The sequence below is a fragment of the Lissotriton vulgaris genome, chromosome 5 (assembly GCF_964263255.1).
Source record: "Lissotriton vulgaris chromosome 5, aLisVul1.2, whole genome shotgun sequence".
In the NCBI taxonomy this organism is placed as follows: domain Eukaryota; kingdom Metazoa; phylum Chordata; class Amphibia; order Caudata; family Salamandridae; genus Lissotriton; species Lissotriton vulgaris.
Genome location: NC_141693.1, coordinates 237,623,215 through 237,650,514, shown reverse-complemented (window position 1 = coordinate 237,650,514; position 27,300 = coordinate 237,623,215). Strand labels below are relative to the sequence as shown.

Sequence of the window (27,300 nt, the reverse complement as noted above, 5' to 3'; positions counted from 1 at the left end):
TCCGTGGTGATTTTGTTCCAGTTTCTTTGCAGAGTTGGTTGGAGGTGGTTGATGGGTTTCGGCTTGTTGTAGGTGAAGTGAACGCAGCTGTGGTCAGTCCAGAGGAGATCCGTGGTGTGGCTGAAGGAGACATGATTGCTGGAGGTGAAGATGGGGTCGAGTGTGTGACCTGCGATGTGGGTGGGGGGAGTGACTAGTTGTTTAAGTCCGAGGTTGGCGAGGTTGTCTAAGAGGGTGGCGGTGTTGCGGTCGTTGATCTTTTCAAGGTGAAAGTTGAGGTCTCCCAGAAGGATGTAGTCTTTGGAGGGGAGCGCGTGTGGGGTGATGAAGTCCGTGATGTCTTCACTGAATTTTGCGCGGGGTCCTGGTGGTCTGTAGAGGAGGGTGCCTCTGAGAGTGGTCTTGGGGTCGATGTGGATCTGGAAGTGAAGGTGTTCGGAGTTGGCGAGGTTGGCGTCAGAGCTGGTTGAGATGCGGATAGATTTCTTATGGACGATAGCGATTCCTCCTCCTGTATGGTCGGTGCGGTCCTTGCGTGTGATCTTATAGTCTTCAGGGATGGCAATGGTGATGTCTGGGGCGGAGGAAGCGTTCATCCAAGTTTCTGTTAGGAAGGCGACGTCTGGAGAGATGGTGTCTAGTAGATTCCATAGGTCAATGGCGTGTCTGTGGACCGAGCGGGTGTTGAGGAGGATGCACTGTAGGTGGTTGGGGTCCGGAATCTGTGTTGTGGTCGTAGCGGAGATGTTGTCGGTGCCGATGAATTTGCAGGAGTAGCAGGAGAAGGGTCCATGGGTGTGTCCAGGAGCGGCTTGGACGCAGTTGGGGGCGCGACCGGGGTTAAGGGCTAGGAGGGTGGCGGCATCGTAGGTAAAGCGGGGGGGCTGGGCAGCGCGAGGGGCAGGGGGTCTGGCGCTGGGCGCGGTCGGGCGTAGACAGGCTTACCTTTGGCGCACCTTCGGCGTGTACGTAGCGCGTGGACGCTGCGCGTGGGGGCATTGGCCATAAATGGATGGTGGAGGGGGCGGAGCGTGGGAGGGTCAGCAGCTGGGAGGCGGTAGCGTGAGGAGGGGCGAGCCAGGGAACAACAAGTCTACAAAATGGAGGGTCAAAGGCAATGCGAGGCAGGGGCAGCAAATGTATGAAGGCCCCGGGAACGTAATCAAAGTCCCAGCAAAATAGAGAAAGCGTGTTTAAATGTGGCGCTGCAATTTACAGCAGAGCGAGCGGCGTGAAATGCCAGTTAAAGGTGCGGTAATGCTTTTTTTATCTATCGCGCTACAATGCTCCCAAATACGATGTAATAGTCAGCAGTGCTCCGCAAAGATGCAGTTAAAATCAGCCATGCACAGATCACGATACCAGAGGTGTTCAGCAGCAGCTCTGCACAACGTGGGATCGAGAGCGTGGGGGAGTGACCGTGCTGGAGCAGGTCCGGGCGGTCACAGTGGGTCTGAGGAGGTAGGGAGCCCTCTATCCGTGGGTGGGAAGTTCAGCAGCTGGGAGGCGGTAGCGTGAGGAGGGGCGAGCCAGGGAACAACAAGTCTACAAAATGGAGGGTCAAAGGCAATGCGAGGCAGGGGCAGCAAATGTATGAAGGCCCCGGGAACGTAATCAAAGTCCCAGCAAAATAGAGAAAGCCTGTTTAAATGTGGCGCTGCAATTTACAGCAGAGCGAGCGGCGTGAAATGCCAGTTAAAGGTGCGGTAATGCTTTTTTTATCTATCGCGCTACAATGCTCCCAAATACGATGTAATAGTCAGCAGTGCTCCGCAAAGATGCAGTTAAAATCAGTCATGCACAGATCACGATACCAGAGGTGTTCAGCAGCAGCTCTGCACAACGTGGGATCGAGAGCGTGGGGGAGTGACCGTGCTGGAGCAGGTCCGGGCGATCACAGTGGGTCTGAGGAGGTAGGGAGCCCTCTATCCGTGGGTGGGAGGGTCAGCAGCTGGGGGGCGGTAGCGTGAGGAGGGGCGAGCCAGGGAACAACAAGTCTACAAAATGGAGGGTCAAAGGCAATGCGAGGCAGGGGCAGCAAATGTATGAAGGCCCCGGGAACGTAATCAAAGTCCCAGCAAAATAGAGAAAGCCTGTTTAAATGTGGCGCTGCAATTTACAGCAGAGCGAGCGGCGTGAAATGCCAGTTAAAGGTGCGGTAATGCTTTTTTTATCTATCGCGCTACAATGCTCCCAAATACGATGTAATAGTCAGCAGTGCTCCGCAAAGATGCAGTTAAAATCAGTCATGCACAGATCACGATACCAGAGGTGTTCAGCAGCAGCTCTGCACAACGTGGGATCGAGAGCGTGGGGGAGTGACCGTGGGGGAGTGACCGTGCTGGAGCAGGTCCGGGCCAGGAAACACATGTCAAAGATTTGGTCTTCAATACCCTGAATACGCTCAGCAGGGTAACCTACCGTTGCACCACCGACCTATGTGAAATAATTCCACCTCACCTACCGACAACGGATCAAAAAAGAGTGCGTTAGTCCACATCGTAAACACTTGAGACAAAAGTAGGAGGCCCATGGCCCTAGCAGGTAACCTTTAGATGTGGGGATTCATTTTTTCTGAGTGCTCATCGCTAACTTTGTGCCTAAAACTCTCCAAGAGTACTGAGACCATTGGATAATGCTCGGCACCCATTCGTTCTCTCCCTTTGTCCGAGCATGGAGGAGTAGAGATGAGCGCAGTGTGCCCCTTGAGTGTCTCCCAGTTGCAGCGTCCCTAGCGGCGCCGTTGTGAGCAAGACTTCAGCGAGGAAACTATCATTGTTTGTCCTCCACACTGGGCCGTCAGTGCCAGAAAGACTGGTCTCTGTCAAGCGGGTGTACGTCGAGCGATGGCAAGGAATACCCCCCAGTGTAAGCCCGAACTCTAGTCAGCGTAACGCAGTGCTTTATGGCAAGCATGGACCTCAAGAATGCATGAGCAAATGAACAAGAACCACAAGAGATTCCTTTGAACCTGGTACACCATTAATTCATAACATTTCTTTTTGGTATAAAATGTTCACCCAGAGTGTGTACACAATTTATGACAGCGGTAGCAGAACACCTACGAAGACATGCAACACAAGTATATCCCTACATAAAAAACTGGCTAGTAAACATAATCTAGCTTCCACAATGGACGAGCAGTAAAAAAAACAAAAAACCTCATGCATGCGCTGCACAAACTGGGTTTTTCAATAAACATGGTAAAAACCTCCCCAATGCTGGAGAAGGGAAAGATTTTTTTAGGATCAAGACTTAGTTCCAGGGATGCAAATGTATTCAACACAACTGACTCACTTTTACCAGAATGGACAATCTCCGACAGTGAGGACGGGTGGGAAACTAATGGGCATGATGGCTTAATTCATCCTATTTATTCCACATGCCAGACTTCATATGAAACCAGTTCAAGAATGGATACAAAATCAGTGTTCACAAACAACGGTGAGTTGGGAGGGTATAGTGGCAGTTACTCAAGGTACAGAAGGAAATGGTATGGTGGACTTTATGCAATTTAGCAGTAGGCGCAGGTCTTACTTGCAACCAGTTCCCTAAGGGACCATCATTACAGATGATTTCCACACGGAATGGGGAGCACACATGGGAAATCTGAGCCTCAGATATCTGTGGTAAACAAAGGCAGCAGTAAAACACATGAATGTGATGGAACTAAAGACAGTTATCCTTGCACTCAGGGCCTTTCAGGCGCAAGTAACATGGAAGATGGTACCAATCCAAATGGACAATACAATGTTTTACCTCAACAAGCAAGGGACTACAAGGTCATTTGGGCCATCAGTAGCCCAAAGACCTATAACCTTGATGACAATGCACCTACCAGGTATATCAAATTTAGAGGCGGGCAGAATAAACAGACAAGCAAATGTTGCACATGAATGGGAAATAAAGAAGTATTGGAAAAGGTTTTTCATCAATGGGACACACCAGGAAATGCAAAACCTTTGGGTCAAAGCACACGAACAACCTGTCCCGGGGGAATGGCCTGTTGATAGATTGGTCAGAGAAAATTGCATTCACTTTTCCCCCCCAATACCACTGATGCCACTGGTGATAATTAAGTGCAATTAGTCTCCAATGACTTAATCTTGATAGGATCACCATGGATAATACAAATATGGTTTGACGAGATGAAGATGTCCTAGGGAAAAGTAATAAAGCTACCAGTGTCGCATGATGTCCTGTCAGTGCAAAGAGGACAGTTCACCCGGAACCAAACGATCCTCAGTCTAGCAACTTGGCTCCTGAAGACTTGGGGCCTGAATTAGATCTTGGCAGGACTACGTCCCAAGTACTCCGACGGCATGTCTTTGTGCCGTATTTAGATATTTACAGCAATAGACAAGAGACTGCTGTGGCAGCGGACTTCTCTGCTGGCTAACAGTACTCTGTTGCCTTAATGCTGGTGGGATTGCGCTGAGCTGCTTTCGATGTTTGGGTTGCGCAGTTGGCAGAGTCCTGTTGGAGTGAGGCCATGGTGTTGTGGAGATAGGTGAGTACTACTAATTTCATCTCAATACACAGATATGTTGTGAATCTGTCAAAATGTACATGTAGGTAATGTGTACTGCCGACTTTGGTAACATATAGCATTGCACACCAATAACATACAAACACTATTGAATGTATACCCGCACCCAACACAAAAGCTTACCTTAGATTCCGGCGACAATGGGGGGGCTGAGCATCGTTTCAAGTACCAGTAGCACAGAAAGGGCCTGGACATAGGCTTTCAAGACAACAAAAAAAGATGAGTTTTCACCTCTTTTTCATCGATCCCGCCAACTTGCACTTGGAGGTTTCCCTGCTACAGTTTCCTCAGCGGAAGGGCACATTGAAATCTGGATGACGGAAATCTTGGCGAGAATCCCTCCAGCGGCAGCTTCTGTCTCTGGTGCTGTTGAAGCGGGAGAAAGATTCTGGCGGAGGCACAGAACTGTGGCGGTCTACCCTTCAGTGACCTGCCAACATTTAAATCGAGCGGGCGGACAGCCAATGCAACTGGTGGGTAGACCACCGAAAAAGCCCTTAGGGTTCAGACATCTAGGGGTTCCAGATAGAACCATGGACATCCTGAGGGAACATAGAAGGCCAAGCATAAGGAAACGAATTGGTGCAAAGTGGAAGAGCTGTATCCACTGGTGCACTATCAAGGGACTTATGGCCAATAGAGCACAGGACACCACGGACCTTAGATACCAAACATCCAAGCGATGTTGTGATTTCAAGTATGTTACTTTGCCTAATCAATTTAAAAGGGAGAATCTCCAGGGTTTGCTTACATTTCCACTGTCTCTGCAAGAACCAAGCATTTATTTACCATGTGTATGAATGAGGTGGCACTTCCGGTGCAGAGTTCTTGGTAGTGTCGCAATATGTGATGGTAATCCGTGTTTTTTGTAAGTTGAGGAGGAGACTGGACGATACCTCAGTTTATGGTTTAAATGTTTGAAATGTACATTGTTTTCACCAGGAGGCATTATAATTCTGTGAATAATGAAGAAATATTGGGATCCTTTCCACAAATAATGACAGGTTGTTTCTCTAGTACACTGTTTCCACATTATTTGAAAGGTTGTCTTCAAGGTGAATGTATTTGCCACTGAATACCTGAAGCGAAGTGGGTGAAGATCCTTGTATCACTGTCATATCGGAGAATAATACTGTTTGAGAAAAGATGCAGCATATTTTAAACTTCTGTCCTTTCCCTGAACATGTCATAATGAAGCCTTCTTTTTTCTTCACTCTCCAGCAGAAAATAATTTGATCATTGTTGACAGACACCAAGTCTCAGGTAAGTTGTTTTCCGTTTGGGCAACCTTTTATCCTGAGCCTTTTCACCCCACACTAAAATGTAGGTAGACTGTTAACATTAAAACATTTGTCTCCATTATGTGTGAATAGTTTAACTCTTCATGAAACCGATATTGTTTTTAGCATTATGGGTATTTTAGCCTTGTGATATCTTTAAAATGTGTTAACCATCTGGTAAAAGTTTCCTGTAAGGCTTATGGGGTAGCAACCTCCTCCCACTAGGTGAGCTCACTTATTTCTCCTGTTACTCAAGGTATCTTCTCTTTTCCCTTGTACCAATAGTATGGAAAGCGAGGAGAAACTGTGCTTCTCTGTAGGACGTGTGTTAATCTCCACAGAGTTTGACCTTTGTCATCCGTGGTAATGCTTGGAAATATCTGCCACTTTAGTTAGGCATAGCAATTAATCCAAAAGACGTTAATTGGTACAGTCAAATTGCTTCTCTTCCAGTTCAGCTTTTCTTAAACCCATGTGAATGATATTTTTTCAAGGCAGCCTTGTACAGCAAATGCGGATTTTAGATAATTTTCTTTCTTTTTCATCCCTCTCCATCATAACTGTATGCCTTCCTCTTTGAGGACTTGCTTTGTTAATCTTTTTCATCCTGTTTTATGTGTATATTGTTTTTATGTAGCTCCTTGCATGCTTCCAGGTTAATGTACCTAATGAGACTAAACATGCTGGCAAATATAGTAAAATGTCTGCAAGTGTGTGGACCTCCTGCAGTGGAGAGTGTACTTTGCATGGCAACATGCCATATGCCTTTTGTAAAAACTTGCATTTGTGGTTAGCAAGATGACTTCTTATGATTGACAATAAAAGATTGAACAGTATGGTGCCCTGCAAATCCCAAATGCATGTCTTGCCAGTCACAAGATGGTGACTTTCTATGAGTCTGCCTAGCCAACCATGATTTCAAACCAAACTTGCCAGCCCCTCAGTGCAGCATGCCACCGCAGCAACCTCACTTCAGAGTAGCAAGTACACTCTGCACAGCTGCAAGCGATTCTCCTCTGCAGCGCCAGACGGGCTCTTATCAACTGCTGCATTGCCGGAGAATAACCCCATTCTTGCCATCACTATAACCCTCTGCAAATAGGTTAGCCACCTGGCCGGTGTTTGATCAGCCCAAGCGGTAATTATAGCTTCAAGGGTGATTTATATATTTATAGTTCTTATAAAGCACAAACTAGACCAATATGCCACCAGCGCACACTACATATTTATTTATTTATTTATTTATTTAAGGTTTTTGTAGAGCGCGTAGTAACCCGTGAGTATCCCAGCGCTATGCCTAGTAAGTCAAGAGGAGACGGAGTTCAGGGATATGCAGAGAAGTCAGGGGAAGAGAAGGGTTTTCAGCGATTTTCTGAAATGGAGGAGGTTGGGTTCTGTTCTCAATTTCAGAGGAAGCGAGTTCCAGTGCCAGTTGTTGACATGTTGCACATTCATTAAATGATAAAATAAATGATATATTATGGAACAGATGGATGACTGAGGATTATTATTTCAGAAACAGAAAATGTTTTATTCGATTTCATAAAATTTATAAAATCATAAAAGCAACAGTTAAAATAACAAATTCATACACAGAATACATTTGGGAATATTCCATAAATAAACAGTGATCTCATCAGTATATAATTTCATTTTTTTAAAACATTTTTTTCTAAAGCTAGCAAGTTATATATTTCCATTTCCTCAGAATACTTTTTAAAAGGCCAGTCATAATTCCAATACAGTACCCATTGTCCAGTGTCTGTAAGAATAGAAAAGCCGGGCTGCATTGCCGCCATGCTCCCTGCTTCAAATAAGGCGTAATCCATCTTGCACGTTCCCTGGAATGAAATTTGCAAAAAAAAAAGATCACGTGCATTGTTGTTTGTAAAGAAAGATTATCTCATGGGCAGTGGGAGAGGTCCCTAGACCAATCGTTTACAGTGGGAAAGGTTACCAAAAGATGAAGCTATCAAGCCTAAACCTGGGCAAAATGTATCTATTATATCCCCCTATACAGCAGACTAGGTAAGGTTGGATAGAATTGTTAACCAAGATCATTTGGTGCTGAAGCACGGATTTTTTGATAATTTCCACTGCAGTTCTGAGTGGCTCAAAGTTATTCAGGAATAGCATTTTCAGGTCTTTTCTGGATATGGAACAAATAGAGTCTGGCGTAACATAAAAACTCTGGTTGATTCAGGTCATTAAATTGATTTCTAACATACAGTAGTTTAGCCAGGGAATTTTTCTAGCGTGATCCAAGCCTGGTCCAAGTCCTAGTGCAGTCTGCACTCCGCGCTCGGGAGCAGGGAAGGGTATGACCAATAGTGGCAGGTGGCTGGTAGCTGGAAACCGAGCCCAGAAGATGTGGCAGAAGGTATGGCAGCGAAAAAACTGGCAAGGGCCTCCCGCGCCGCGGGAGCCCCCACAGAACTTTATGGGCTGGCTGGCGCTGCAAATCGCGGCTCCTCCCGCGAGAACGCAATGCCCCCTGGGAAATTAAGTCCTAGGGAAGTCCGCACTCGCAAGCAGGGAAGGCGATGACCAATAGTGGCAGGTGGCTGGTAGCTGGAAACAGAGCCCAGAAGATGTAGCAGAAGGTATGGCATCGAAAAAACAGGCAAGGGCGTTATTACTTAACAAGAAAGTATTGTTAGAAGGAGAAGACTTTGAATTCCTTCTTGAATATTTGGAATCTGATGAGAAAACTGATTGTTTGGGGAGTGGAGAACCAAATCCTTGGAGCATTTCCTAAGATAGACTGTTTTGTAGTCTTTTCTTTCTTGAAGGCAAGAGTTTACAGAAAAAAGGTGTTTGACCTTTTCTTTCAGCCTTTTTTTTGCCTAACTTAGATGGTAACCTTTTTTCCAAGTAGTTAAACAAATATGTATTTGAATTGCTTTGCATTTGATACAGGGAATTTTGAATTGGCACCTGGCTACAAATAAGTCAATTGGGTGAGATTAATAGTGGGGTGATGTGGTTGCACTGTTGTGGTCCAATGGTGAGCCTGGCGGCTGCATGGAGAGTTACTTTAGGAGGCGCTGTGGGCTTTTGAAAATACTGCTTAGAATGGAATCTAGAAAGCAAAATCCTGTGTTGCAAGTTCGAGGTCCTGCTTCATGGATAAGGAGTATAATTTCTCTTAGTAGTTTCCGTTGGTGTTGTGCTCCCTTAACTTGAGTTTATGCACGTCTGTAGTTGTATGTTTCTGAGCCAAGTGATTTTCTCTCTGATAAAATGCCAAGTGATTTAGGCAGTACAAAATCTTTGGATTGTGATCTAGAGAGTATATATTATTGAGTCATTTTTTAACTGATGTGGATCAATTAGGAGCGCTGGCAACAGGAATTCCGTTTTTAAAGGGTTACGTTTGCGTTGATCGTATTCCATCCAACCTAGAATATCTGGGCTATCATTGCAGTGGCATTCACATAAGAAATGTTCATGTAGAGCTGAGTATAATCAGCATAAAGGTGGAAAGAAATATTAGTGTTTTTCAGGACTGGTTCCATGTACAGGTTGAAAAGTGTAGGTGAAAGAACTGAACCGTGTTAGACCCCTTCAATTACCCTACATGTGTTGGAAATTCTTTAACTTCTGTTATTCAGAAAAGAGGTGAACCAATTGAGAATTGTGCCTGCAAAGCCAATCCTGCCTTTTACGGACTTCCACAGTGCAGGATGGTTAACTGTGTTAAATACCTCTAAGAGGTGTAGAAGGAAATTGATTCAGGGGGTATGTAACTGTTACAACACGATTTTTACCACGCATACTGTTACCACGCATACCATTACAACGCAGGATCCTTTACAACGCATACCTTTACAACGCATGACATTACATCGCAGATACTATTACAAGGCATGCCATTACAACGTAAGTATAGGTAAGTATAATATTTTATTTTACCTTTTTTTTTAATTACCAAAATCTTAAAAATAAATTAAATTAATTAATTAAAGTAATTTTGTATATAGTTTGGGTTTTGGGGTACAGGGGTATTTTTAGCGTTCAGGGCTGGGTTTGGGTTGTGGGGTACAGGGGTATTTTTAGGGTTCAGGGCTGGGTTTGGGTTTTGGGGTACAGGGGTATTTTTAGGGTTCAGGTTTGGGTTATGGGGTACAGGGGTATTTTTAGGGTTCAGGGCTGGGTTTGGGTTTTGGGGTACAGGGGTATTTTTAGGGTTCAGGGCTGGGTTTGGGTTTTGGGGTACAGGGGTATTTTTAGGGTTCAGGGCTGGGTTTGGGTTTTGGGGTACAGGGGTATTTTTAGGGTTCAGGGCTGGGTTTGGGTTTTGGGGTACAGGGGTATTTTTAGGGTTCAGGGCTGGGTTTGGGTTAAGGGATACAGGGGTATTTTAAGGGTTCAGTTTTATAAAAATACTTAAATTTAATTAAATTAATTTTTAGTAATTTTAATATTTATTTAAAAAAGTATATATATATATAATTTTAAAATTACATTAATAAAAAATGTATTTAATAATTAAAAATAATTAAATATTAATTACATTTAAAAAAAAATAATATAATAATATTTAAAAATATTATACTTACCTATACTTACCTTGTAATGGCATGCGTTGTAATAGTATCTGCGATGTAATGTCATGCATTGTAAAGGTATGCGTTGTAAAGGGTCCTGCGTTGTAAATATTGCGTGGTAATGGTATGCGTAGTAAAAGTATGCGTTTTAACGTCATACATCCGATTCAGGGAGATGTCATCAGTAATGTCACTGACCATGTCATGAGTGATTTAATATGTGAGGTCATAAGCAGTGAATTGCGGGGCATAAGTTATAGTTAGCTCTGGTAACTATAACTGCAGAATTTTACTGGTTTTGTACAAGTGAAATATGAGCCAAACTTTGGGTTTTGGGTTTTTTTTCTATGATTTTCTAAGGTTTTTCAAATTCTATTTCCTAAATATAACGTCTGTGTAACCTTTGTTTTTTCTAAGTGAATTTTTATGGTTGTTTAACTAGTAGTCATGTTTGCAGAGCGGTGGGTAAAGGGGACAGTACCTCCTACCAGCTCTCACTAATCCTTTTGTAAGGGACTTGCTGAAGGCAACAGGAGGCCTTCTGGGCCCCAAGGTCCCTCAGCAGCCAAGGGGACTTCATCCCCCAAGCAGTAGTGCACCAGGAGGCGCGATTGCAGAATGGTGGAGAAAGGGGGCATGTCCCCCGATAAACTCTCAGCAATCCCGCTGTGTGGAACCTACTGTGGGTAACGGAGGGGGGTGGGGGGTAATTGTCCCGAAGGACCCTCTGAGTGATGGAGAAAGGGGGTGGGGCCTCCGGCGACTAAACAGTTTTTTTTCATTTCAAAGAAGTTTTTATTGGTTGTTTCAGCATCAACATACAATGAGTAGATCCAGTAGCATAATTAGAGTCAGAATTTCACGGGCGAAAATTACAGTACGCTACTTTACATCAAAAGGAAAATGTCAATACAAAAGTACATAGCTGATATCTTGCCGAAAGTAGTAGAGCATATATCTTATACTCAATAACATTTTAGTAACAGTCATTTTACTCAAACAACATTTTATTTATTTATTTATTTATTTATTTTTTTGACATTTATTAAGCGCGGCGAATACCCGTAGGCGTCTCGGCGCTGGCGTAAGGGATGGATCAGTATTTTAGAAGACCTAACAAAAAGTGGAGCTATTGGTCAAATAACCAAGTCTTGAGTTGTTTGCGAAATATGAACAGGGAAGGGCTGGTCCTAATGTGTAGAGGAAGGGTGTTCCAGAGTTTGGGGGCGGCAACCAGAAAGCGCCTGTCACCCCAAGTGACTGTTCTGGTACGAGGCACTACTAGGTGATTGTGGTGAGAGGAGCGAAGGGAACGGGTTGGGGTATAGTGATGAAGATTATGTTTGAGGAAGTAGGGGCCTTGGTTATTGAGTGCCTTGTAAAGAATACACAATGATTTAAATTTTATACGGCTACGTATCGGAAGCCAGTGAAGTTCCCTGATGGTGTTTGAGACCGATGCAAACTTGGGAAGTCCCGCCAGCATCCGGGCGGCAGTATTTTGAATGGACTGCATCTTGTTAGTCACCCGGGATTGTGCATTTAGGAATAGAGCATTACAATAGTCCAGTGCGGACAGGACTAGTGAGCTGACCAGAGTTCTCCCAGCAGTGTCCGGTAGGTATGGTAGTAATTTCCTGATCATTCTGAGTTTCATATGAGCAGTCGCCGCAGTCTTGTTAGCGTGTGCCATGAAATTTAGACTCATCCAAAAAATACACCATGATAAATAATACAATGATGGGAGTCTGCAAACACATGTTAATGGATCGTGGACGGTGTAGGACCAGTTTAAGGTGGCTTATGTGTCGTGAAATAGTTGTCAAGAGTTGCCCACAGTTTTCTCGTGGGAGGGCGCCACGGTGTCTGTTGGAGTGCTACATTATCTGCACCACGTAAGCTGATTATCCAATTCAGCCACCCTGCGAAGTTGGCTTTGCTGGTATCTTTCCAGTTACTAAGGACTGTCCTAACCGCAGCTGTGAGTAGGAGATCAAGTAACGCCTTATCGTCTGCGTCAAGGGAAGGGTCCTGGGTGAATCCGAAAACTAAGTAAGGGAGCTCTTTAGCTGGTGTAATGTGGAATAGTTTTGAGAGAAACTCGAATATCTTCTCCCAAAAATGTGCTACACAGTCGCATTCTTGAATAATGTGTGATAAATCACCTTCCGCACGTTTGCAATTCCAGCAAAAGGCTGGGCTGATGTTGTGTGCAAATAATCGCGCCGGAGTCCAGAAGGCCTTATGAAGGAGCCAGTATTTTGTCTGAGATAGTGTAGGGCTGATTTTGTGTCTCGTGCAAGATACCCATGTACTGGTCCATTCTATTTCTGTGATTGGCCTGGACGAAAGATTATTCCAGAATTGTGTGATTGGGACAGTGAGGCTAGATTGTTGGGGACGACTGAGTCTATAGAGGAAGGAAACCTGATGGCCTAGTCTGTTTAATCTGGCAAGGTATGATGGGAGGGAGGGTGGTGTCAGGGAGAGTTTGGTTTTGGACAGTGCTGTTTTTACGTTTAGAAAGTTGTAAAATTCTATTGGTTCAAGATCGTATTTGATTTGCAAGTCACTGAATGGAATAGAATATGACCCCGCGAATAGTTGATATGGGAACAGTATGCCTTTTTTGATCCATGTCGCATTGTGTAGAGGTTTACCCTTGTACAATATGTTACGGTTGTTCCATAAGGATTCCCATTGTGAGCCCCGTATGCTGTTTTCTAGGATTCTGTCAAACTTCAGAAGAGCAGATTTTGTATTATGAAATATTGATTTAGAGTGGGTTAGTTTGTTTAGATTTGACGAAAGAGCCGCGCTAGGGGCAATACCATCTAGAATTTCTTTCTCAATTTCTAGCCACACTGGAGTATAGTCAGGTGAAGGTGCGAGCCAGTGGGCTCCCTGCTTGGCTAAAAAGGCGGTTTCATACCTTTTTAAATCTGGTAAATTGACCCCACCTGCGGTTTTATCTAAGCGGAGCTTTTTTATGCTGATTCTTGCCCTTTTCCCTTTCCAAAGGAAATTTGAGATAGCCATGTCTAATTTGTGGTAGAAGTCTGGTGTAAGGGTTAGAGGGAGCATAGATATGAGGTAGTTAACTAGAGGTGATATCATCATCTTGATGGTCTCAACTCTGCCCCACCAAGTAATGAAGCGAGGGGACCAACCCTCTAGTTGGGTCTTGATTTTGCTTAAAGTTATCTTTTCATTCAGTTGGAGGGTCTCCATAAGGGAGTCACCGAATTCAATACCTAGGTATTTCACAAACTCTGGTTGCCAGCAGAGACCTGAGTTTCCCAGCATTTCTTTGGGCGTTAAAATATTGAGTGGCTTAACCTCTGACTTATCACGATTGAGTTTGTACCCTGAATGGGTGGAGTAAGTGTCAATGGTAGTCATTAGTGCAGGGATGGAGGTGTCTGGTGATTCTGTTACAATCAAGATATCGTCCGCATAGGCGGCCAGTTTGACGCACTTATCCCCAAAGTTCACACCTCTTCATTTATTTTAATATTAGCAATTAGGGGTTCCATTGCCAAGAGGAAGAGTGATGGCGAGAGGGGGCAACCCTGCCTTGTCCCTTGTTCCAGAGAAAAGGGGGTCCGACAATGAACCATTTATAGCAATGCGTGCGGATGGTGAAAGGTATAGGGCCATCACCAAGTCAGTAAAGGTCTCCCCAAGGTTAAAGACGGACATACAGCTCTTGAGGAAAAGCCAGGAGACTCTGTCGAACGCCTTCTCTGCGTCGAGAGTAATAGCTACGGAGGGGGCTGCGAGTAGTCTGGCTTTTTCAATGACGTGACAGAGGATCCTTGTATTATCGTTAGACATACGCTGTTTCATGAAACCTACTTGTGATGTACTAATTAGCTTTGGGAGTTGTGAGTTTAACCGTCTGGCGAGAATCTTTGCGTATATTTTGCAATCTAAATTAATTAGGGAGATTGGCCTGTAATTTTTGGTTAGCAGCGGGTCTTTACCTTCTTTGGGGATGACGATAATGGTAGCTTCACTCATAGATTTGGTTATACCTTTTGTTACGCTAAAGGATTGGAATAGTTTTAGAAGAGTCGGGCTCAGGGAGTTCGTGAGTTCTTTGTAAAAGCTGGCCGAGAATCCGTCAGGGCCCGGTGCTTTCTTACATTTAAGGGTTTTAATGGACGCTGATACTTCCTGTAGAGTGAGTGCAGAGTTTAGTGTGGCATTGTCTGCATCGTTGAGTTTAGCGAGGCCAAGTGAGTTTAGGTACCTGTTACACTCTTCCGAGTTAAAGTCTAGGTTATTCTTGTACAGGTCTTGGTAAAATGATTTAAAGGTATGGAGAATTAGGTCCTGCTTCGTTTGGATGACATTGTTACTATCTTTAACTGAGGTGATGTTGAATTGCTTTTTTATGTTTTAGATATGATGCCAAAACCTTTCCAGCTCTGTTGCCCTCACAAGTCCTTAGAGCATTGAACTTATTGACCCAAACCCCCGCCCTTTTACTGAGTATCGAGTTATATTCATATTTCAGTCTAGTGAGGTCGTTTAAAATCAGAGAGTTTTGAAGGTCTGCCATATGAGCGGTTTTTAGGTTTTTAATGTTATCTTCCAGAGTGGTCAATTCCTTGTTTATTTTTTTGTTAGCTTGTGCTCGAATGCCTATGATTACCCCTCTCAAAGTGGCCTTGAGTGCCTCCCATACATTCGCGATTTCCGATTCAGGGGTGTCATTTAGGTTGAGGTAGTCTAGGATGGCAGCCTCGATCTTTTGCTTGTTTTCCGGTTCAGAAAAGATTTCGTCATTGAATCTCCATCTACTAAACAGATGACTAAACAGTTTAAAAACATTTTTCATTTTTCTTTATTCTGGGAGGGGCTGCATAGCCTGCCTTACCTGGGCCTCTCACCAAGCCATAGCAAACAGCTATGTTCTGGGGTGGGCACCCGGGACATAGCAGGAGGACCCTGGGGGTGGTGATCTCCAAGGCCATACATGGCTACAGGGGTGGGTGGGGGCATGCAGCCGCCTCCTTCCTTTATTAAGGGCCTGCCCTGGGGAGGTGGTGGACCCCGGGGAGGAGAACAACCCAGTGCACTTAGGCCCCAGGAAGGTAGTGGTCCCTGGGATCCAGGGTTAGGGGGTCGATGAGGCCCCACCATATAAAAAATAAACGTTAGTGGTCCCCGGTGCAAGGGGGGGCCCATGAGACTCCCCCATTACATTAGTTCTGTGGAGGTGGCAGTCCCTGGGGCTGCGGGAGAGAGCATAATGGCCTCCCCTACACAAATGTAGCAAATAGCCATGCCATGGCAGAAACAGCAAAGAAAGGGTGAATTCTGATGACCCTCATCAAAACTGCATTTACTGCCTTTATCCATCACACAAATAAAACCTTTAAAGATCGTGAAGGGTGGCTGTTGTTATGGCTTCAGGGGCTTAAATCCATAAATACACCTCTGTCAGAGTATGAGGACAGTGAAGATTCTTCATCATCCTCAAGGAGGCTTTAGAAGAGAGAAAGAGAGGTTTCCCTTTCTGGCCCCTCTCAGGAACCACCTAAAATATTTCTCCAAAAAGACCACTTGTAGGTCTGACAGGGAGTAAAGCCCATCTAAATGTCCACAAGGTGAGGTCTCTTCAAGACAAACAGAGAAAAAAGAGAACATTTCGTCGTCAAAAAGACTTACAAAAATGGGTTCTAGGCCTCCTACACCTCCGCCTCGGGTACTTCACACTTTTAAGAAGCCATCTTCTGCACTATTGACAGCAAGATCGTCGACGGAGGCAACCACCGCCTCCACTACCAGCACTGTCGCCACATTATCGACAACCTCCTCCTTTTCGGCGACTGCCTCCTCGTTGATGAGCTATACACCAATTCCGTCGATGCAGAATATTGTTCTAGCCTCGTTGACAACAGCACAACCATCAACAGTGGCGACCCTCGCATCAACGGTAAAGACACTCCCGTCGATGAAAACACTGCTGTCTGTGACAAAATTATCATACACAGCATTGACACTGAAAATACTGTCTTTCGCCTCGACGACATCCTCCTCAACTACTTTGTCGACAAGAAGTAAATCACAAAAGCATGAAAAACCGAAACATTTCACCCCTTCTCATACTTCTCTGAGTAGGGTGTCGCCATTATTGGCTCCTACCCTTCCAGATGAAGATGACTGATGACGACTGGCCCTTTGGCATTGCGAGGAGTACGATGACCAGAACTACTATGCTACTCTAGAGCAGTTCCATCAACAGTACCGGGAAGTAATGGTTTGTCTTCCTTCATCATTGGTGTCTGATCTGCAGTTAATGCTTAATATTGAAGGCGTTTCCCTCCAATATCGCCTTCCACTAGGCAAGCTTGTCCACATGTGAAGTCTCTTCTAGTGCATCGTTCCACCCCATAGCCTCCATGGCCGCTCCTTTTGCCTCCATCTTTCTGGTACACCCCACAAGTGGATCCCCTCCACGATCCCACATCCTCAGATGATGATAGGGAAGGAGTGCGCTCTGTAACTATTAGACTGAATGAGATGATTACATGAGATCAACGCCAACATTGCCTCCTGTAGATTCCTCCTCCTGAAGATATAGGAGTCTTTCATAACCTTCTCGAGAGGGCAGCAAGATGGTTCTATTTGTTAATGCATAGAAAACAAATGTACAACTTTAAAGAGCCCTTTCATAAGAGAATCAGGGCTGTGCCTGTTATTGATTATATCTGGGAGAGTTACCATGCCATGATAAGAAGAACACGGCTCCTAAAGATGCTCCCGCATGTGGCACTGGGCACCCCAAGTCAGATTCTGTTGTCACCCAGGCAGCCCAGCACCAGTCCAAAAACCCATCAGCACCTATTTAAGCGCCTCCAGACAAGGAGGGTAGGCGCCTGGACATCATCAGGAAACGTTTTCCCTCAACGTTAGCACTCACAGTGAGGTTTCAAACTCCTTGGCGGTTCTTGGAAGGTACGACCGCCTGATGTGGCCGAATATCGGTCCGTACCTCGACAAACTAGCAGAGGATATCAAAGCGGAAGTCAAGAAAGTATTGCAGGATGGTGAGCACACATCGTCTGAAATTGTTTGTACCATTGCTATTGCCACTACTGATTTCCAACAGCTAGCAGGTGTGACAGTTAGACCGTGTTCAATTAGACAATACATTACAGTTCATCCAAACACTGCGTCCAACCCACTCTCAAACCTCTAAGCAAAAACATCTGCAACTCTTCATGTTGGATGTACTAACCATGCTCCAAAAATGAACTATAGAGAGAGTTCCTGTAGCCCACATAGGAAAAGGTTTCTATTCCCATTGCTTCTTGGTCCGCAAGAAGTCAAGGCAGTGGTGACTGATTCTAGACCTGAGAAGCCTGAACACCTATCTCTGGAAACAGTCATTCTGCATGGTAACACTGCAGGATATAATGCAGTTCTGAAACCAAGAAGAGTTTATGCTAACCCTCAGGCTACAAGATGTGTGTTTTCATTTTCAAATCCACTCAAAGAACAGAAAATATCGAAGATACACAGTAGCTGGCAGCCACTATCGGTTCAAGGTGAAATCCGTTCCTCGCATCTTTACAAGGGCTTGGCACTGGAAGCAGCCTTTCTGAGACAACACAAACATCAAGTATTCCCTTATCTCGACGTCTGGTTGGTCTAGGCACCTTCTAGCCGGGCCACACAAATGTCAACAACATCCTGCATGAACCTTTTCTGAGAACTGGTCCTCACTCTGAACCCAAATCCGTCAACTCATCATCAATCACAAAATATAATGTTTTTGGGGGCCATGCTGGATAAAACGCTCACCAAAGTTTACCCCACACCAGAGAGGCTATTCAAATTGATGACTCTGGCAAAATTAGTGCAAATAAAAAAGTGTCTTTCTCATGGCCTCTACAAATCCCTCCTAGGGATGATGTCATCTTGCATTCCTCTAGTTCCATTCTGCCGTCTGCGGATGCGCCACTGCAAGAGGAATTGGAAAGGCAGTGGATTCAAGCTACAGGATCTTTCGACAATCTCATCCAGGTTACTCTGAGCATGGTCAACACCCTATCCTGGTAGACACGGCAGAAACATCTCTCAATCGGCAGGTCATTACTTCCTTCGACTTCTCCTTTAGTCACCACCATTGCTGCTTCCTGAGAGGGGCAGGGAGCTTATCTCCAAGATCTTCAAGTCGGTGGCAAATCACAACCTTCTCGACTTCGACACATCAGTCTGCTAAGCTCAGTTAATACATCTAGCCTTGCCCTAGCCTTGCAGGCATTCCTTCCCAGAATACACAGTTTTGCAGTGCTCATCCGCCACGAACAATACGACCACGATTGATTACATCAACAAGCAGGGTGGCACAGCATCTCATTTGCTGTCCCAGGAATTGAAAGGCATCTGGGAGTGGTCATCCTCCTTAACCCCATCCACCGGTGTGTTCTAAGTAATCTAAGCAAAGAATTATCACTTCTTTGCTAGGGTGTGTGGCTCACGTATTCCTGTAGTGCGGCGCCCTAGCCTAGGCCATTCCTAGGCCAGGGCGCCCACTTATCCCCAAAGTCTACTGGAGCCTCGTTATAAGCTGTGTATTCAGGGAGTCTCCTGCTGGCCTCCAGGGACGCAGTATCCGATTCCAATTCCGGGAAATGCTTCCCATGCTTTTGCGGTTTCCAGCGCCTTTTCATTGTTCGCTCTCCTAGCCTGCTGGAACCTAACCACACTCTTGCTAGCCGCCCAAGTATTAAACTCCACCCTCCACCGCTCTATGCTAGGTCCCAACCTGAATTTCCATTGCCTTGTTAATTCTCTATTAGCTAGCAGCAACCCTGGTCGAAGAACTTACTTGTGACCTTTGTTCGTGCCGTGTGCGGAAACCAGTGTAGTATGCATGCGCCCATGTCTGGTTCTATCTGCCTATCCGTCACTCCGCACAGTACATCAACCACCTCCTCCCAATACGTTCCTAGCTGCGGGCAACTCCACATCATATGGTTGAAGTCTGCCGCATTCGAATGGCATCGGGGGCAGCGGGCTGTATCCACGTTAAAATATTTATTTATCTGCTCTGGTGTTAAATACGCCCTATGTACTATAAAGAAATGGATAAGTAGGAATCTAGCATTTCGCATGCCCTTCCATTCTCTTTCCATTATATTAGCCCATGTCACTTCTGGAATGTCTTTACCCAAGTCCACCTCCCACTTCCCCTTTAATTGACTCAGTGGTTGCAGGCCCTCTTCCACCATTCGCCTATATAAGCACATTATAGCTTTTAATGTTCCCACTGTCATTACAAAAACATAGAGTTGAAGTGCACACCTTTTATCATCATTCTTTCATTGATTGAATCATTTTTTTGTTTGCGTGCATCCAAGAGACGCAGCCCGCCCCACGGCCACATGAATGAAGTACAATCCAATTATACGGGAACACAATCGCTCCCATTCCGGAAGCACTGTTGCATCGCAAGAAATATGCCACGATTATTGTCCATTCGATCATTTTATTCATGTTGTTCCAATCTTTTCAGTTTTTCAGTTCATCCTGTCACATGAAATCCATTTAATGCATAACAATCTGATGCTGAAGGTATGCCCGTCCAGGCCTGTTCACAACAGCAGGACATATACATATTTCATCCTCAGTGGTGTGTAAGTCCCAATGCATTTCGGGCTACTTCATAGCCCTTCGTCAGGGGTTCACTACAAACATAAACAATAACTTTAGACTGTGTTTCGACTTTTAAAACATTTTGCATTTTAGATTTATGGCGTGCTCATTATATATGTATTTATAAAATGCCTCCATCGAGTGCCATTACAACATATTGACATGTCAAAGATGTCTGTGGTTCCGATAACCCTCCTCCCCAATGCCGTTGGATCGCTGACACTAGTGCTGCATGCAGTAAGAAATCGCCCTTGGGAAATCATACCTATCTTGCAATGCCTGAAAAGGCAAAAGGACTCCCTCCTCGTACAGGTCCCCAACCATTTGCAACCCCAGTTCCTCCCACTCTGCTAGCGCCGACCAGTCTCCTCTGTGTGGGAGGGCCGTGCACATGCCCAGAGGAATCTCCAGAGCATGAGGGAGGAGTGATGCCACCCCCTGCGCCTGCTTCTGTTCCAGCATGATCTCAGCGCGCTCTCTTTGTGGGTCAGCGAGCCGACACGCATCTGGTGGCAAAGGACAACAAAGGACAGAACATGACATGGGAACCATCGGTCCACCGGGCCATCCGGGCCCCGGGACTCCCTAGCTTTCACTTGTGTAAGCCACTGCAACTGAGCTGCCAGATTATACAATTCGAATTCTAGGACCGCCCAGCAGCCCTGCACCCGGGTCGCAACATCATGGCCAGTGCTACCTGCCGTCTGCCGCCCACCCATAAAAACCCTCCCATCATGAATCGGAGTGACCTGAACACAGAGCCTGGGATCCAGATCGGCAGCGTCCTGAAATAATATAGCAGTCTGGGCAGTGCTACCATCTTCAGAAGTGCCACTCGGCCTGCTACCGAGAGTGGCAACGTCCCCCAGAATGCCATGCTCCCTTTGATTCCTCGCACCGCTCTGCCCACATTACTCTCCAAGAGGTCCGCCTGCCCATGATAAATGTTAGTCCCTAGGTAAGGCAAGCAGCGGGGTTCCCATCATTTTCCTTCCAAGCGAGCAGGGCTCTCCATCGCCTGATGTACTGGGAACAGGCAAGTCTTTGCCCAGTTCACTAGTAGCCCTGAGACCTCACCAAACTTTCGTAAAAGCGTTGTCGCTTCTGATAAGACCTCACCCAGGGCGGCCAGAAACATGAGCAGGTCATCAGCATAAAGCGATATATACTGCATGTCCCAGTGTAACTCCAGACCGATATAATGCCTCCCTGATATAGGTCGCGCGGCCAATGGTTCAATCGCAAGCGCAAACATCAGCGGAGAGAGTGAGCAACTATTGTTGCTTCCCTCGCCCCACTAAACAGGGTGATGACACCGTTGCTCCAGTCCGCATATGGGCCGTAGCTTAATTGTATAGAATTTGGGCCACCCCACGAATGCCTCCCCCAGGCCCATCATTCGCATAACTTGGAAAAGAAATGGCCATTCCTGGCTATCAAAGGCCTTCTCAATGGCGACCGATAGAATCATCGCAGTAGATGGTAAACCATGGTTTGCCCCCGGAATTAGAAGTAGTCGCCGCATGTTAGTAGACATGTTTCGTTTAGGGATAACACCCGCCTGATCCCGGTGGACCAGCTCCCACATATGCGGGAGGAGCAGAGATGCTAGGAAACTACTCAATATTTTGTAGTGGGTCGTCAACATTGAGAGTGGGCGATACGCCTTCATGTCTGTGGGTTCCCTCCCTGGTTTCAGGAGGGGGATAAAAATAGCCACCTAGTGGTCACAGGTCATCGCCCTATCTTGAGTGCCTCCTGATATATCACTTGTAAGCGCGGGGCCAAGCAATCCACATATTTGGAATAGAATTCTATTGGGAGGTCATCCAACCCAGGCGTCTCATTACGGGCCATTTGCTTGATTGCACTCCAGATCTCTCCTACCGTGATCTCACACCCTAGCAGATCTTCTTGCTCTTTACCCAAGCACGGCAGGGCCACGTCTGCAAGGTACTCCCCTATGCTATTGGAACCCTCAGTCAACTGGCTGCGGTAGAGCTCGGTATAATACTCCAAAAATAAACAATTTATTCCAGATTGTGTGTGCACTATTTCTCCTGTTGGGGCTGTCAGTCCCAGTATTCGTGCCCCCCTGGTATTCAGGTTAGCCAGCCACGCCAGCATGGCGCTCAATTTGTTCACCACTGCATGCATCCTCGCTCTGTAAGTCTTATAGTCAAAAGAACGCAGTCTTCACCTGTATCGCTACTGCCTCTCTAGCCTCCAAGACCTCATTCTGCGCCCCTGGATCCCCAGGGCGGGCTCTCTCCGCTTCTCGCAGCCGGCTCTCTGCTGTCTCTAGATCTGTCAGCAATGTTTTCCTTACCCCCGTCATTTTACCAATACAAATACCCCGAACCACCACCTTAAATGCATCCCACTCGAGTGCTGCCGTCCCTTTGTTCTCTTCAAAATACTGACCATACCCGGCCCCAGCTCTTCGCAGAAGACCAGGTCCTCTAGCGCCTCTGGTCTGAGCCCCCAGGTCGGAATCACCGCCCTTTCTCAGTTCCATCGTATCCACACTAACAGCGGGTTATGGTCCGATATCGTCCTGGCCAAGTATACACTATCTATTACATTAGAGTGGACTTCAGGGGTACACAATATTGCATCAAGCCTCACATGCAGGTCATGGAGGCCAGAATAATAAGAATAATCCATCTCCTCCAGTTGATGTTTGGGGCCATGTATCAACCAGCCCCCAATTATTCTGCCACGCGTTTCTCGCCTTGGAGAGTCTATGTACCGGAGTGCCAGAAAGCTGGGGGTGGGACCTGTCCATCGCCACATCTGTAATTGAATTGAAGTCTCCTCCCATTATTATTGAATTAGTCAGATATGGCGCTAAGCTCCTAGATAAACTCTCAAAGAAAGAGAGTTGGCCCACATTGGGGGTATATACACTACACAGCGTCATTTCCACTCCATTAAGCCGCCCCAACACCACTACAAATCTTCCCTCTGGGTCCACTAATTGTTGCGTTGGCTGGAAAGGGACATCCGCTCTGACCCATATCAAGGCGCCCCTGGCAAAAGCTGAATAAGTCTTCTAAAATAATTTCCCCCTCCATCTTCATTTCAGGGCCAACCCCTCAGATAGATTAATATGTGTTTCCTGAAGAAACGCTAAATGCGCCCCCGCCGCACCAGATAGGCATGCAACTTATGACGCAGCTGCATTGTATGGAGCCCCCATACATTCCAGGTAATACATTTCAAATCATGTAACGTCCCCATTTGGTGACTAATTCCCCCTTAGCGCACACCCCTGACATAGGAACACACCGGTGATACTAACTACCCCAACCTGCCTCCCAATCCCGCCCCAACTACCCCACACCCCCTCCCCGAAGAGGTGCAACAACACTAGGACCCATCCAAACCTGTGCTCGAACTGCTCCTTCAAGAAAACCCTAAGGAGCTATAACCACACAAACTCGGGGGGGGGGCGAGGGGGGTGCGCAGTAAGCTTCAGAGAGACAACCTTCCTGTATACCACCAGAGTGCGGTCAACCCCCCCTAATGTTTAGCTAGCCCCCTTCGAGGTGATATTGCAGCAGGACCATTTACACATGTATTCAGACGACCTGACCGGCTCCTCCAACCCTCATTTGCCGGTCACCAATCAGCCAAGGCCATGGGAAACACCCCCCTGTTGAGCCAACCCCCTGCTCACTTCTTAGCCCATGCTTGGCAAGCCGCCACATCACCCATCTACGATCTCATCCACCATCCCAGCCGTCACATAAGGTAGGTGCAGGCTTCCTCTGCCGATTGTTCATTTTCCTCTTCCAGAGATCCCCCTTCTGACTCTGTCCCCACCTGAGATGCTATTCCCTCCTCCTTCGAGATGGCCATGACGCCTGCAAAGCAGCAGTATGCTCCTTCTCTGTCTGGGTCATTGTTGGCTTCTGAGCCGCAGGCTGGCGTCGCCGCTTGCGCCCCAATCTACGTGGTTGAGGTCCCTCTGTGAGTGTGCTCGCACCTCGCCCTGCTTCTTCAGCGCCTGCTTTACACATCTCCAGCCAGTCCCAGGTCTCCTCAGGGCTGCCATGGAAATACGTCTTATCATCCACAGTCCCTGCCAGCTGTGCTTCCCTGCTTGTCCCACTTTTTCAGCAGCCTCACTGCCTCAAGGGCTGAAGACAGCAGGTCTTGGCACCACACCAGTGCCTGCCTTTGCCAATCCTCCACCACAGCAACTTAATGGGGCAATTAATGAGGCCAGATCTCATGCCACCGCACATCTCGGCCGCCACCAGCTCTCACTCTCTACCCTCAGCCTGGGTCTCCGCAGTTGCTGGGAATCTCCCTCTCCACCGATCCTCCAGCCGAGTTCACACTGGTTGCCAGCTCCCCAGCGGGGTCACTGGCACTCGGGATTGGCTCTATGCTTCTGCTGATCCCCTTTAACAGTTTGCCTTAGAGTCTCCGCGGCGGCCCGATCTCCCTTTCCGGCCCACAGCGTGAGTCGGCCCCGGGTCTTCAGATGCCCTCAGAGCTCGGCTCGGCTGCACCTGATCGAGTCTCCGGCAGGTGGCTTCCACTCCCCCAGGCAGCTCTCGCTAACCTTTTCAGGGCAGCCTGTTAGCGCCGCTGTCCGAGTCGTAACAGCCATGTGCGGCCATGTGCGGCCATCTTAGGCTTCCAGCCCGTCTCCAATTTGGTTTGGCGATTCCTCAGGCCACACTGCTCCAAAGCTCCCTTTTTATACTGCAGGGGCTTCCAGGTCTCCGCCGCCTCCTCCCGGGGATTCGGGAGCTTCCTACAGTGTCTTGATTCAGGATAACAGCTGGAGTCGGAGTGGAGCTCAGTGCTCGCGCGTCTTCCCTCATCCGCCTCGTGGCCACGCACCCCATGCAAGATCATTCTCATAGGTCCAACGTGGCTACGTCACCATTGGTCTGTGGAGTTACACCTCCTCTCACAGAGGAGCCACGTCCAGTTGAAACAGATAACATCTCTTCTGACAATGAACCAGGGCCGAGTACTGCACCTGGATCCCAGGTTACTTCATTGGGCAGCCTGACTCCTGAGCTCAATGAATTTGTACACTTAAACATCCCACCAGACTGCAGGGACATATTAGCCAGAGCTTTTGCAGACAGTTTGAATAAAACCTACTGCCTCATGCAGAAACAATTTTGTATATGGTGCCTAACTGCTAATATTCATCCTCTTTCCTCTTCTCCAAAAGAAATCCTTTTGTATCTCCTGCATTTGGTGAAACCGGGACTGAGTCATGCATTCATTAAAGTCCATTTAGCAGCCACCTCCCACTTCAAGCAATCTTCCCCATCACCTTCAATATGGTCTTCCAGACTTGTGAAGCAATTCTTCAAGGGATAAGAGTCCAACAACCAGTAAGACCTCCTCGACTCTGACAACTCAACATTGTACTTTCACAACTCATGAAAGATCGCTTTTGAGCCCATTCACTGGGTGGTTCCTATGATCGAAGATAGCTCTCCTACTGGTCTTAACATCAGCCAGTAGTCTGTGAGATACAGGCTCTCACTATCCAGGAGCCTTTCCTCCAATTTAGGAATGATAGGATGTTTTTTCGTACAAGCCCCAAGTTTATTCCTAAAGTCCCTTCAGACTTCCACATGTGAGCCTGCAATTCTAAAGCTTTTTTTCCTGAGCCTAAGATGCCAGCTGAAAGGGCACTTCACTCTTTAGACGTCAAGAGAAGTTTAAAGTTCTACTTAGATAAAACAAAGGGCTTTTGCAAATCCAATCAACTATTTGTAGCATACAGCCCTCCAGGGAAAGGGTATCCTATTTTAAAACCGAGCATTGCTAGATGGCTATCCAGCGCCATTCACTTCTGTCACCAGAAAGCAGGCAAACCATTAAGCACATCGATGTGTGCCAGTTCTACAAGAACTATGTCTACGTCAGCAGCGCTGTGTGACGCTTTGTCTTCTCATGTGATTTGCTTGGTAGTGACCTGGAAAAATTGACACACCTTTCTGCAGCACTACTGCTTGGAATCAGCAGTTCAAAGGGATGGGGCAGTTGGACAAGCAGTATTACGGCATCTTTGCCAGTGAAGGTTAGCTGTCCCCTTCTTTCCACTGTCCTCTTACTGTTACGCACATTTTGCATTGTAAGTTATATTTTTTTTCTGAAATGGTATTCTGTCTTTCGATACATAAATACGTATACATCTTTTCTTACATGTGTATTTATCTATATTTTGCAATATACAAGGAAATGTGCTTTTCAGCTGCTGTTTAATCTGATTCAAGCATGTGACTCTAGGAAATATCCAATACTGGAGGAAGAAAAGAAGTTACTTACCTGTAACTGTAATTCTTCAATATAGAAATCTTTCATCTTTCATAGATTGACTTGCAACCCACCCTCCATCCCTGGGAAGCTCACCTTCTCTCTCAGTTGGCATTTTTTTACACTTGTGCTCTAAAATCTGAGAGACTAGGGCTTCTCACAGGAGTGTTCCAGAAGGTGAGGGCAACCTGTTTGGTTGAATTGTAGGTTTGGTCTCTTATTTAAAAAATGACTTTGATATGGAGCCTTTCTGGTATATGCCTATCATTACATTGCTTGTATAATTTCATCTCGACAGTGGGTAATACTTCAAGCATGTGAATCTATGAAAAAATCCAGTACTGGAGAACTATAATTATAGGTGAGTAACTTATTTTCTTTTCAGTACATGATTTTGATACCTTAATTAAGTTGTTGACTTGGCTGACTTTGTGATAGTGTGAGATTGTTTTTCTTGAAACAGCAACAGATTAATAATCATGCTTATCAAAATGATTATCAATTCACTTTTTGGTTGATGTTTTAAAGGGCTCAGAACTGTGCTAATATGATCTAGTTTTAATAATTGTCTGCATTATTTGCTTATGTGAGGCTTATCTGAAAATAGGTCAAGAGCCATTGTGGTTTTGTTTTCTTTTTTTGTACCCGAATGCATCTAGCCTCTTCAAGATGGATAAGAGTTTGGGTACTTGAACTGAAAGTATGTTGAAGGGGGAACTGCATTTTTCATTTTTCATCACCTGGGTCAATATTGAGGTTTTGTTCTTTTAATTTCTGACTGTAGTTCATTTGCCCTTGAAGATAACTTTTTGTATTTTTTTGTTTTCAATCTTTTATTTGCAAGATTTGTCTGTGTTGGCTTTTGTCTCTATAATTGCTCATTCTTAGAATTTTACTTTTGCTATTTTAAGCCATATGTACAAGCATTTTTGTGGTCTGAAATGGC

The 27,300-nt window shown here is 46.0% G+C and overlaps 1 protein-coding gene across 8 annotated transcripts in view; it reads left to right on the top strand.

The window, feature by feature from the left end:
• Positions 1-27,300, top strand: part of LOC147710582 (zinc finger protein 618-like) — a 998,795-nt gene that overhangs the window by 277,896 nt on the left and 693,599 nt on the right. For 7 of the 8 annotated variants that reach the window (XM_086921256.1, XM_086921253.1, XM_086921260.1 and 4 more), the window contains exon 3: positions 5,771-5,812. In XM_086921256.1, the coding sequence (XP_086777382.1) occupies positions 5,771-5,812 (42 nt within the window). The remainder of the gene's footprint in view (positions 1-5,770; positions 5,813-27,300) is intronic. The other variant, XM_086921255.1, reaches the window with a different exon arrangement.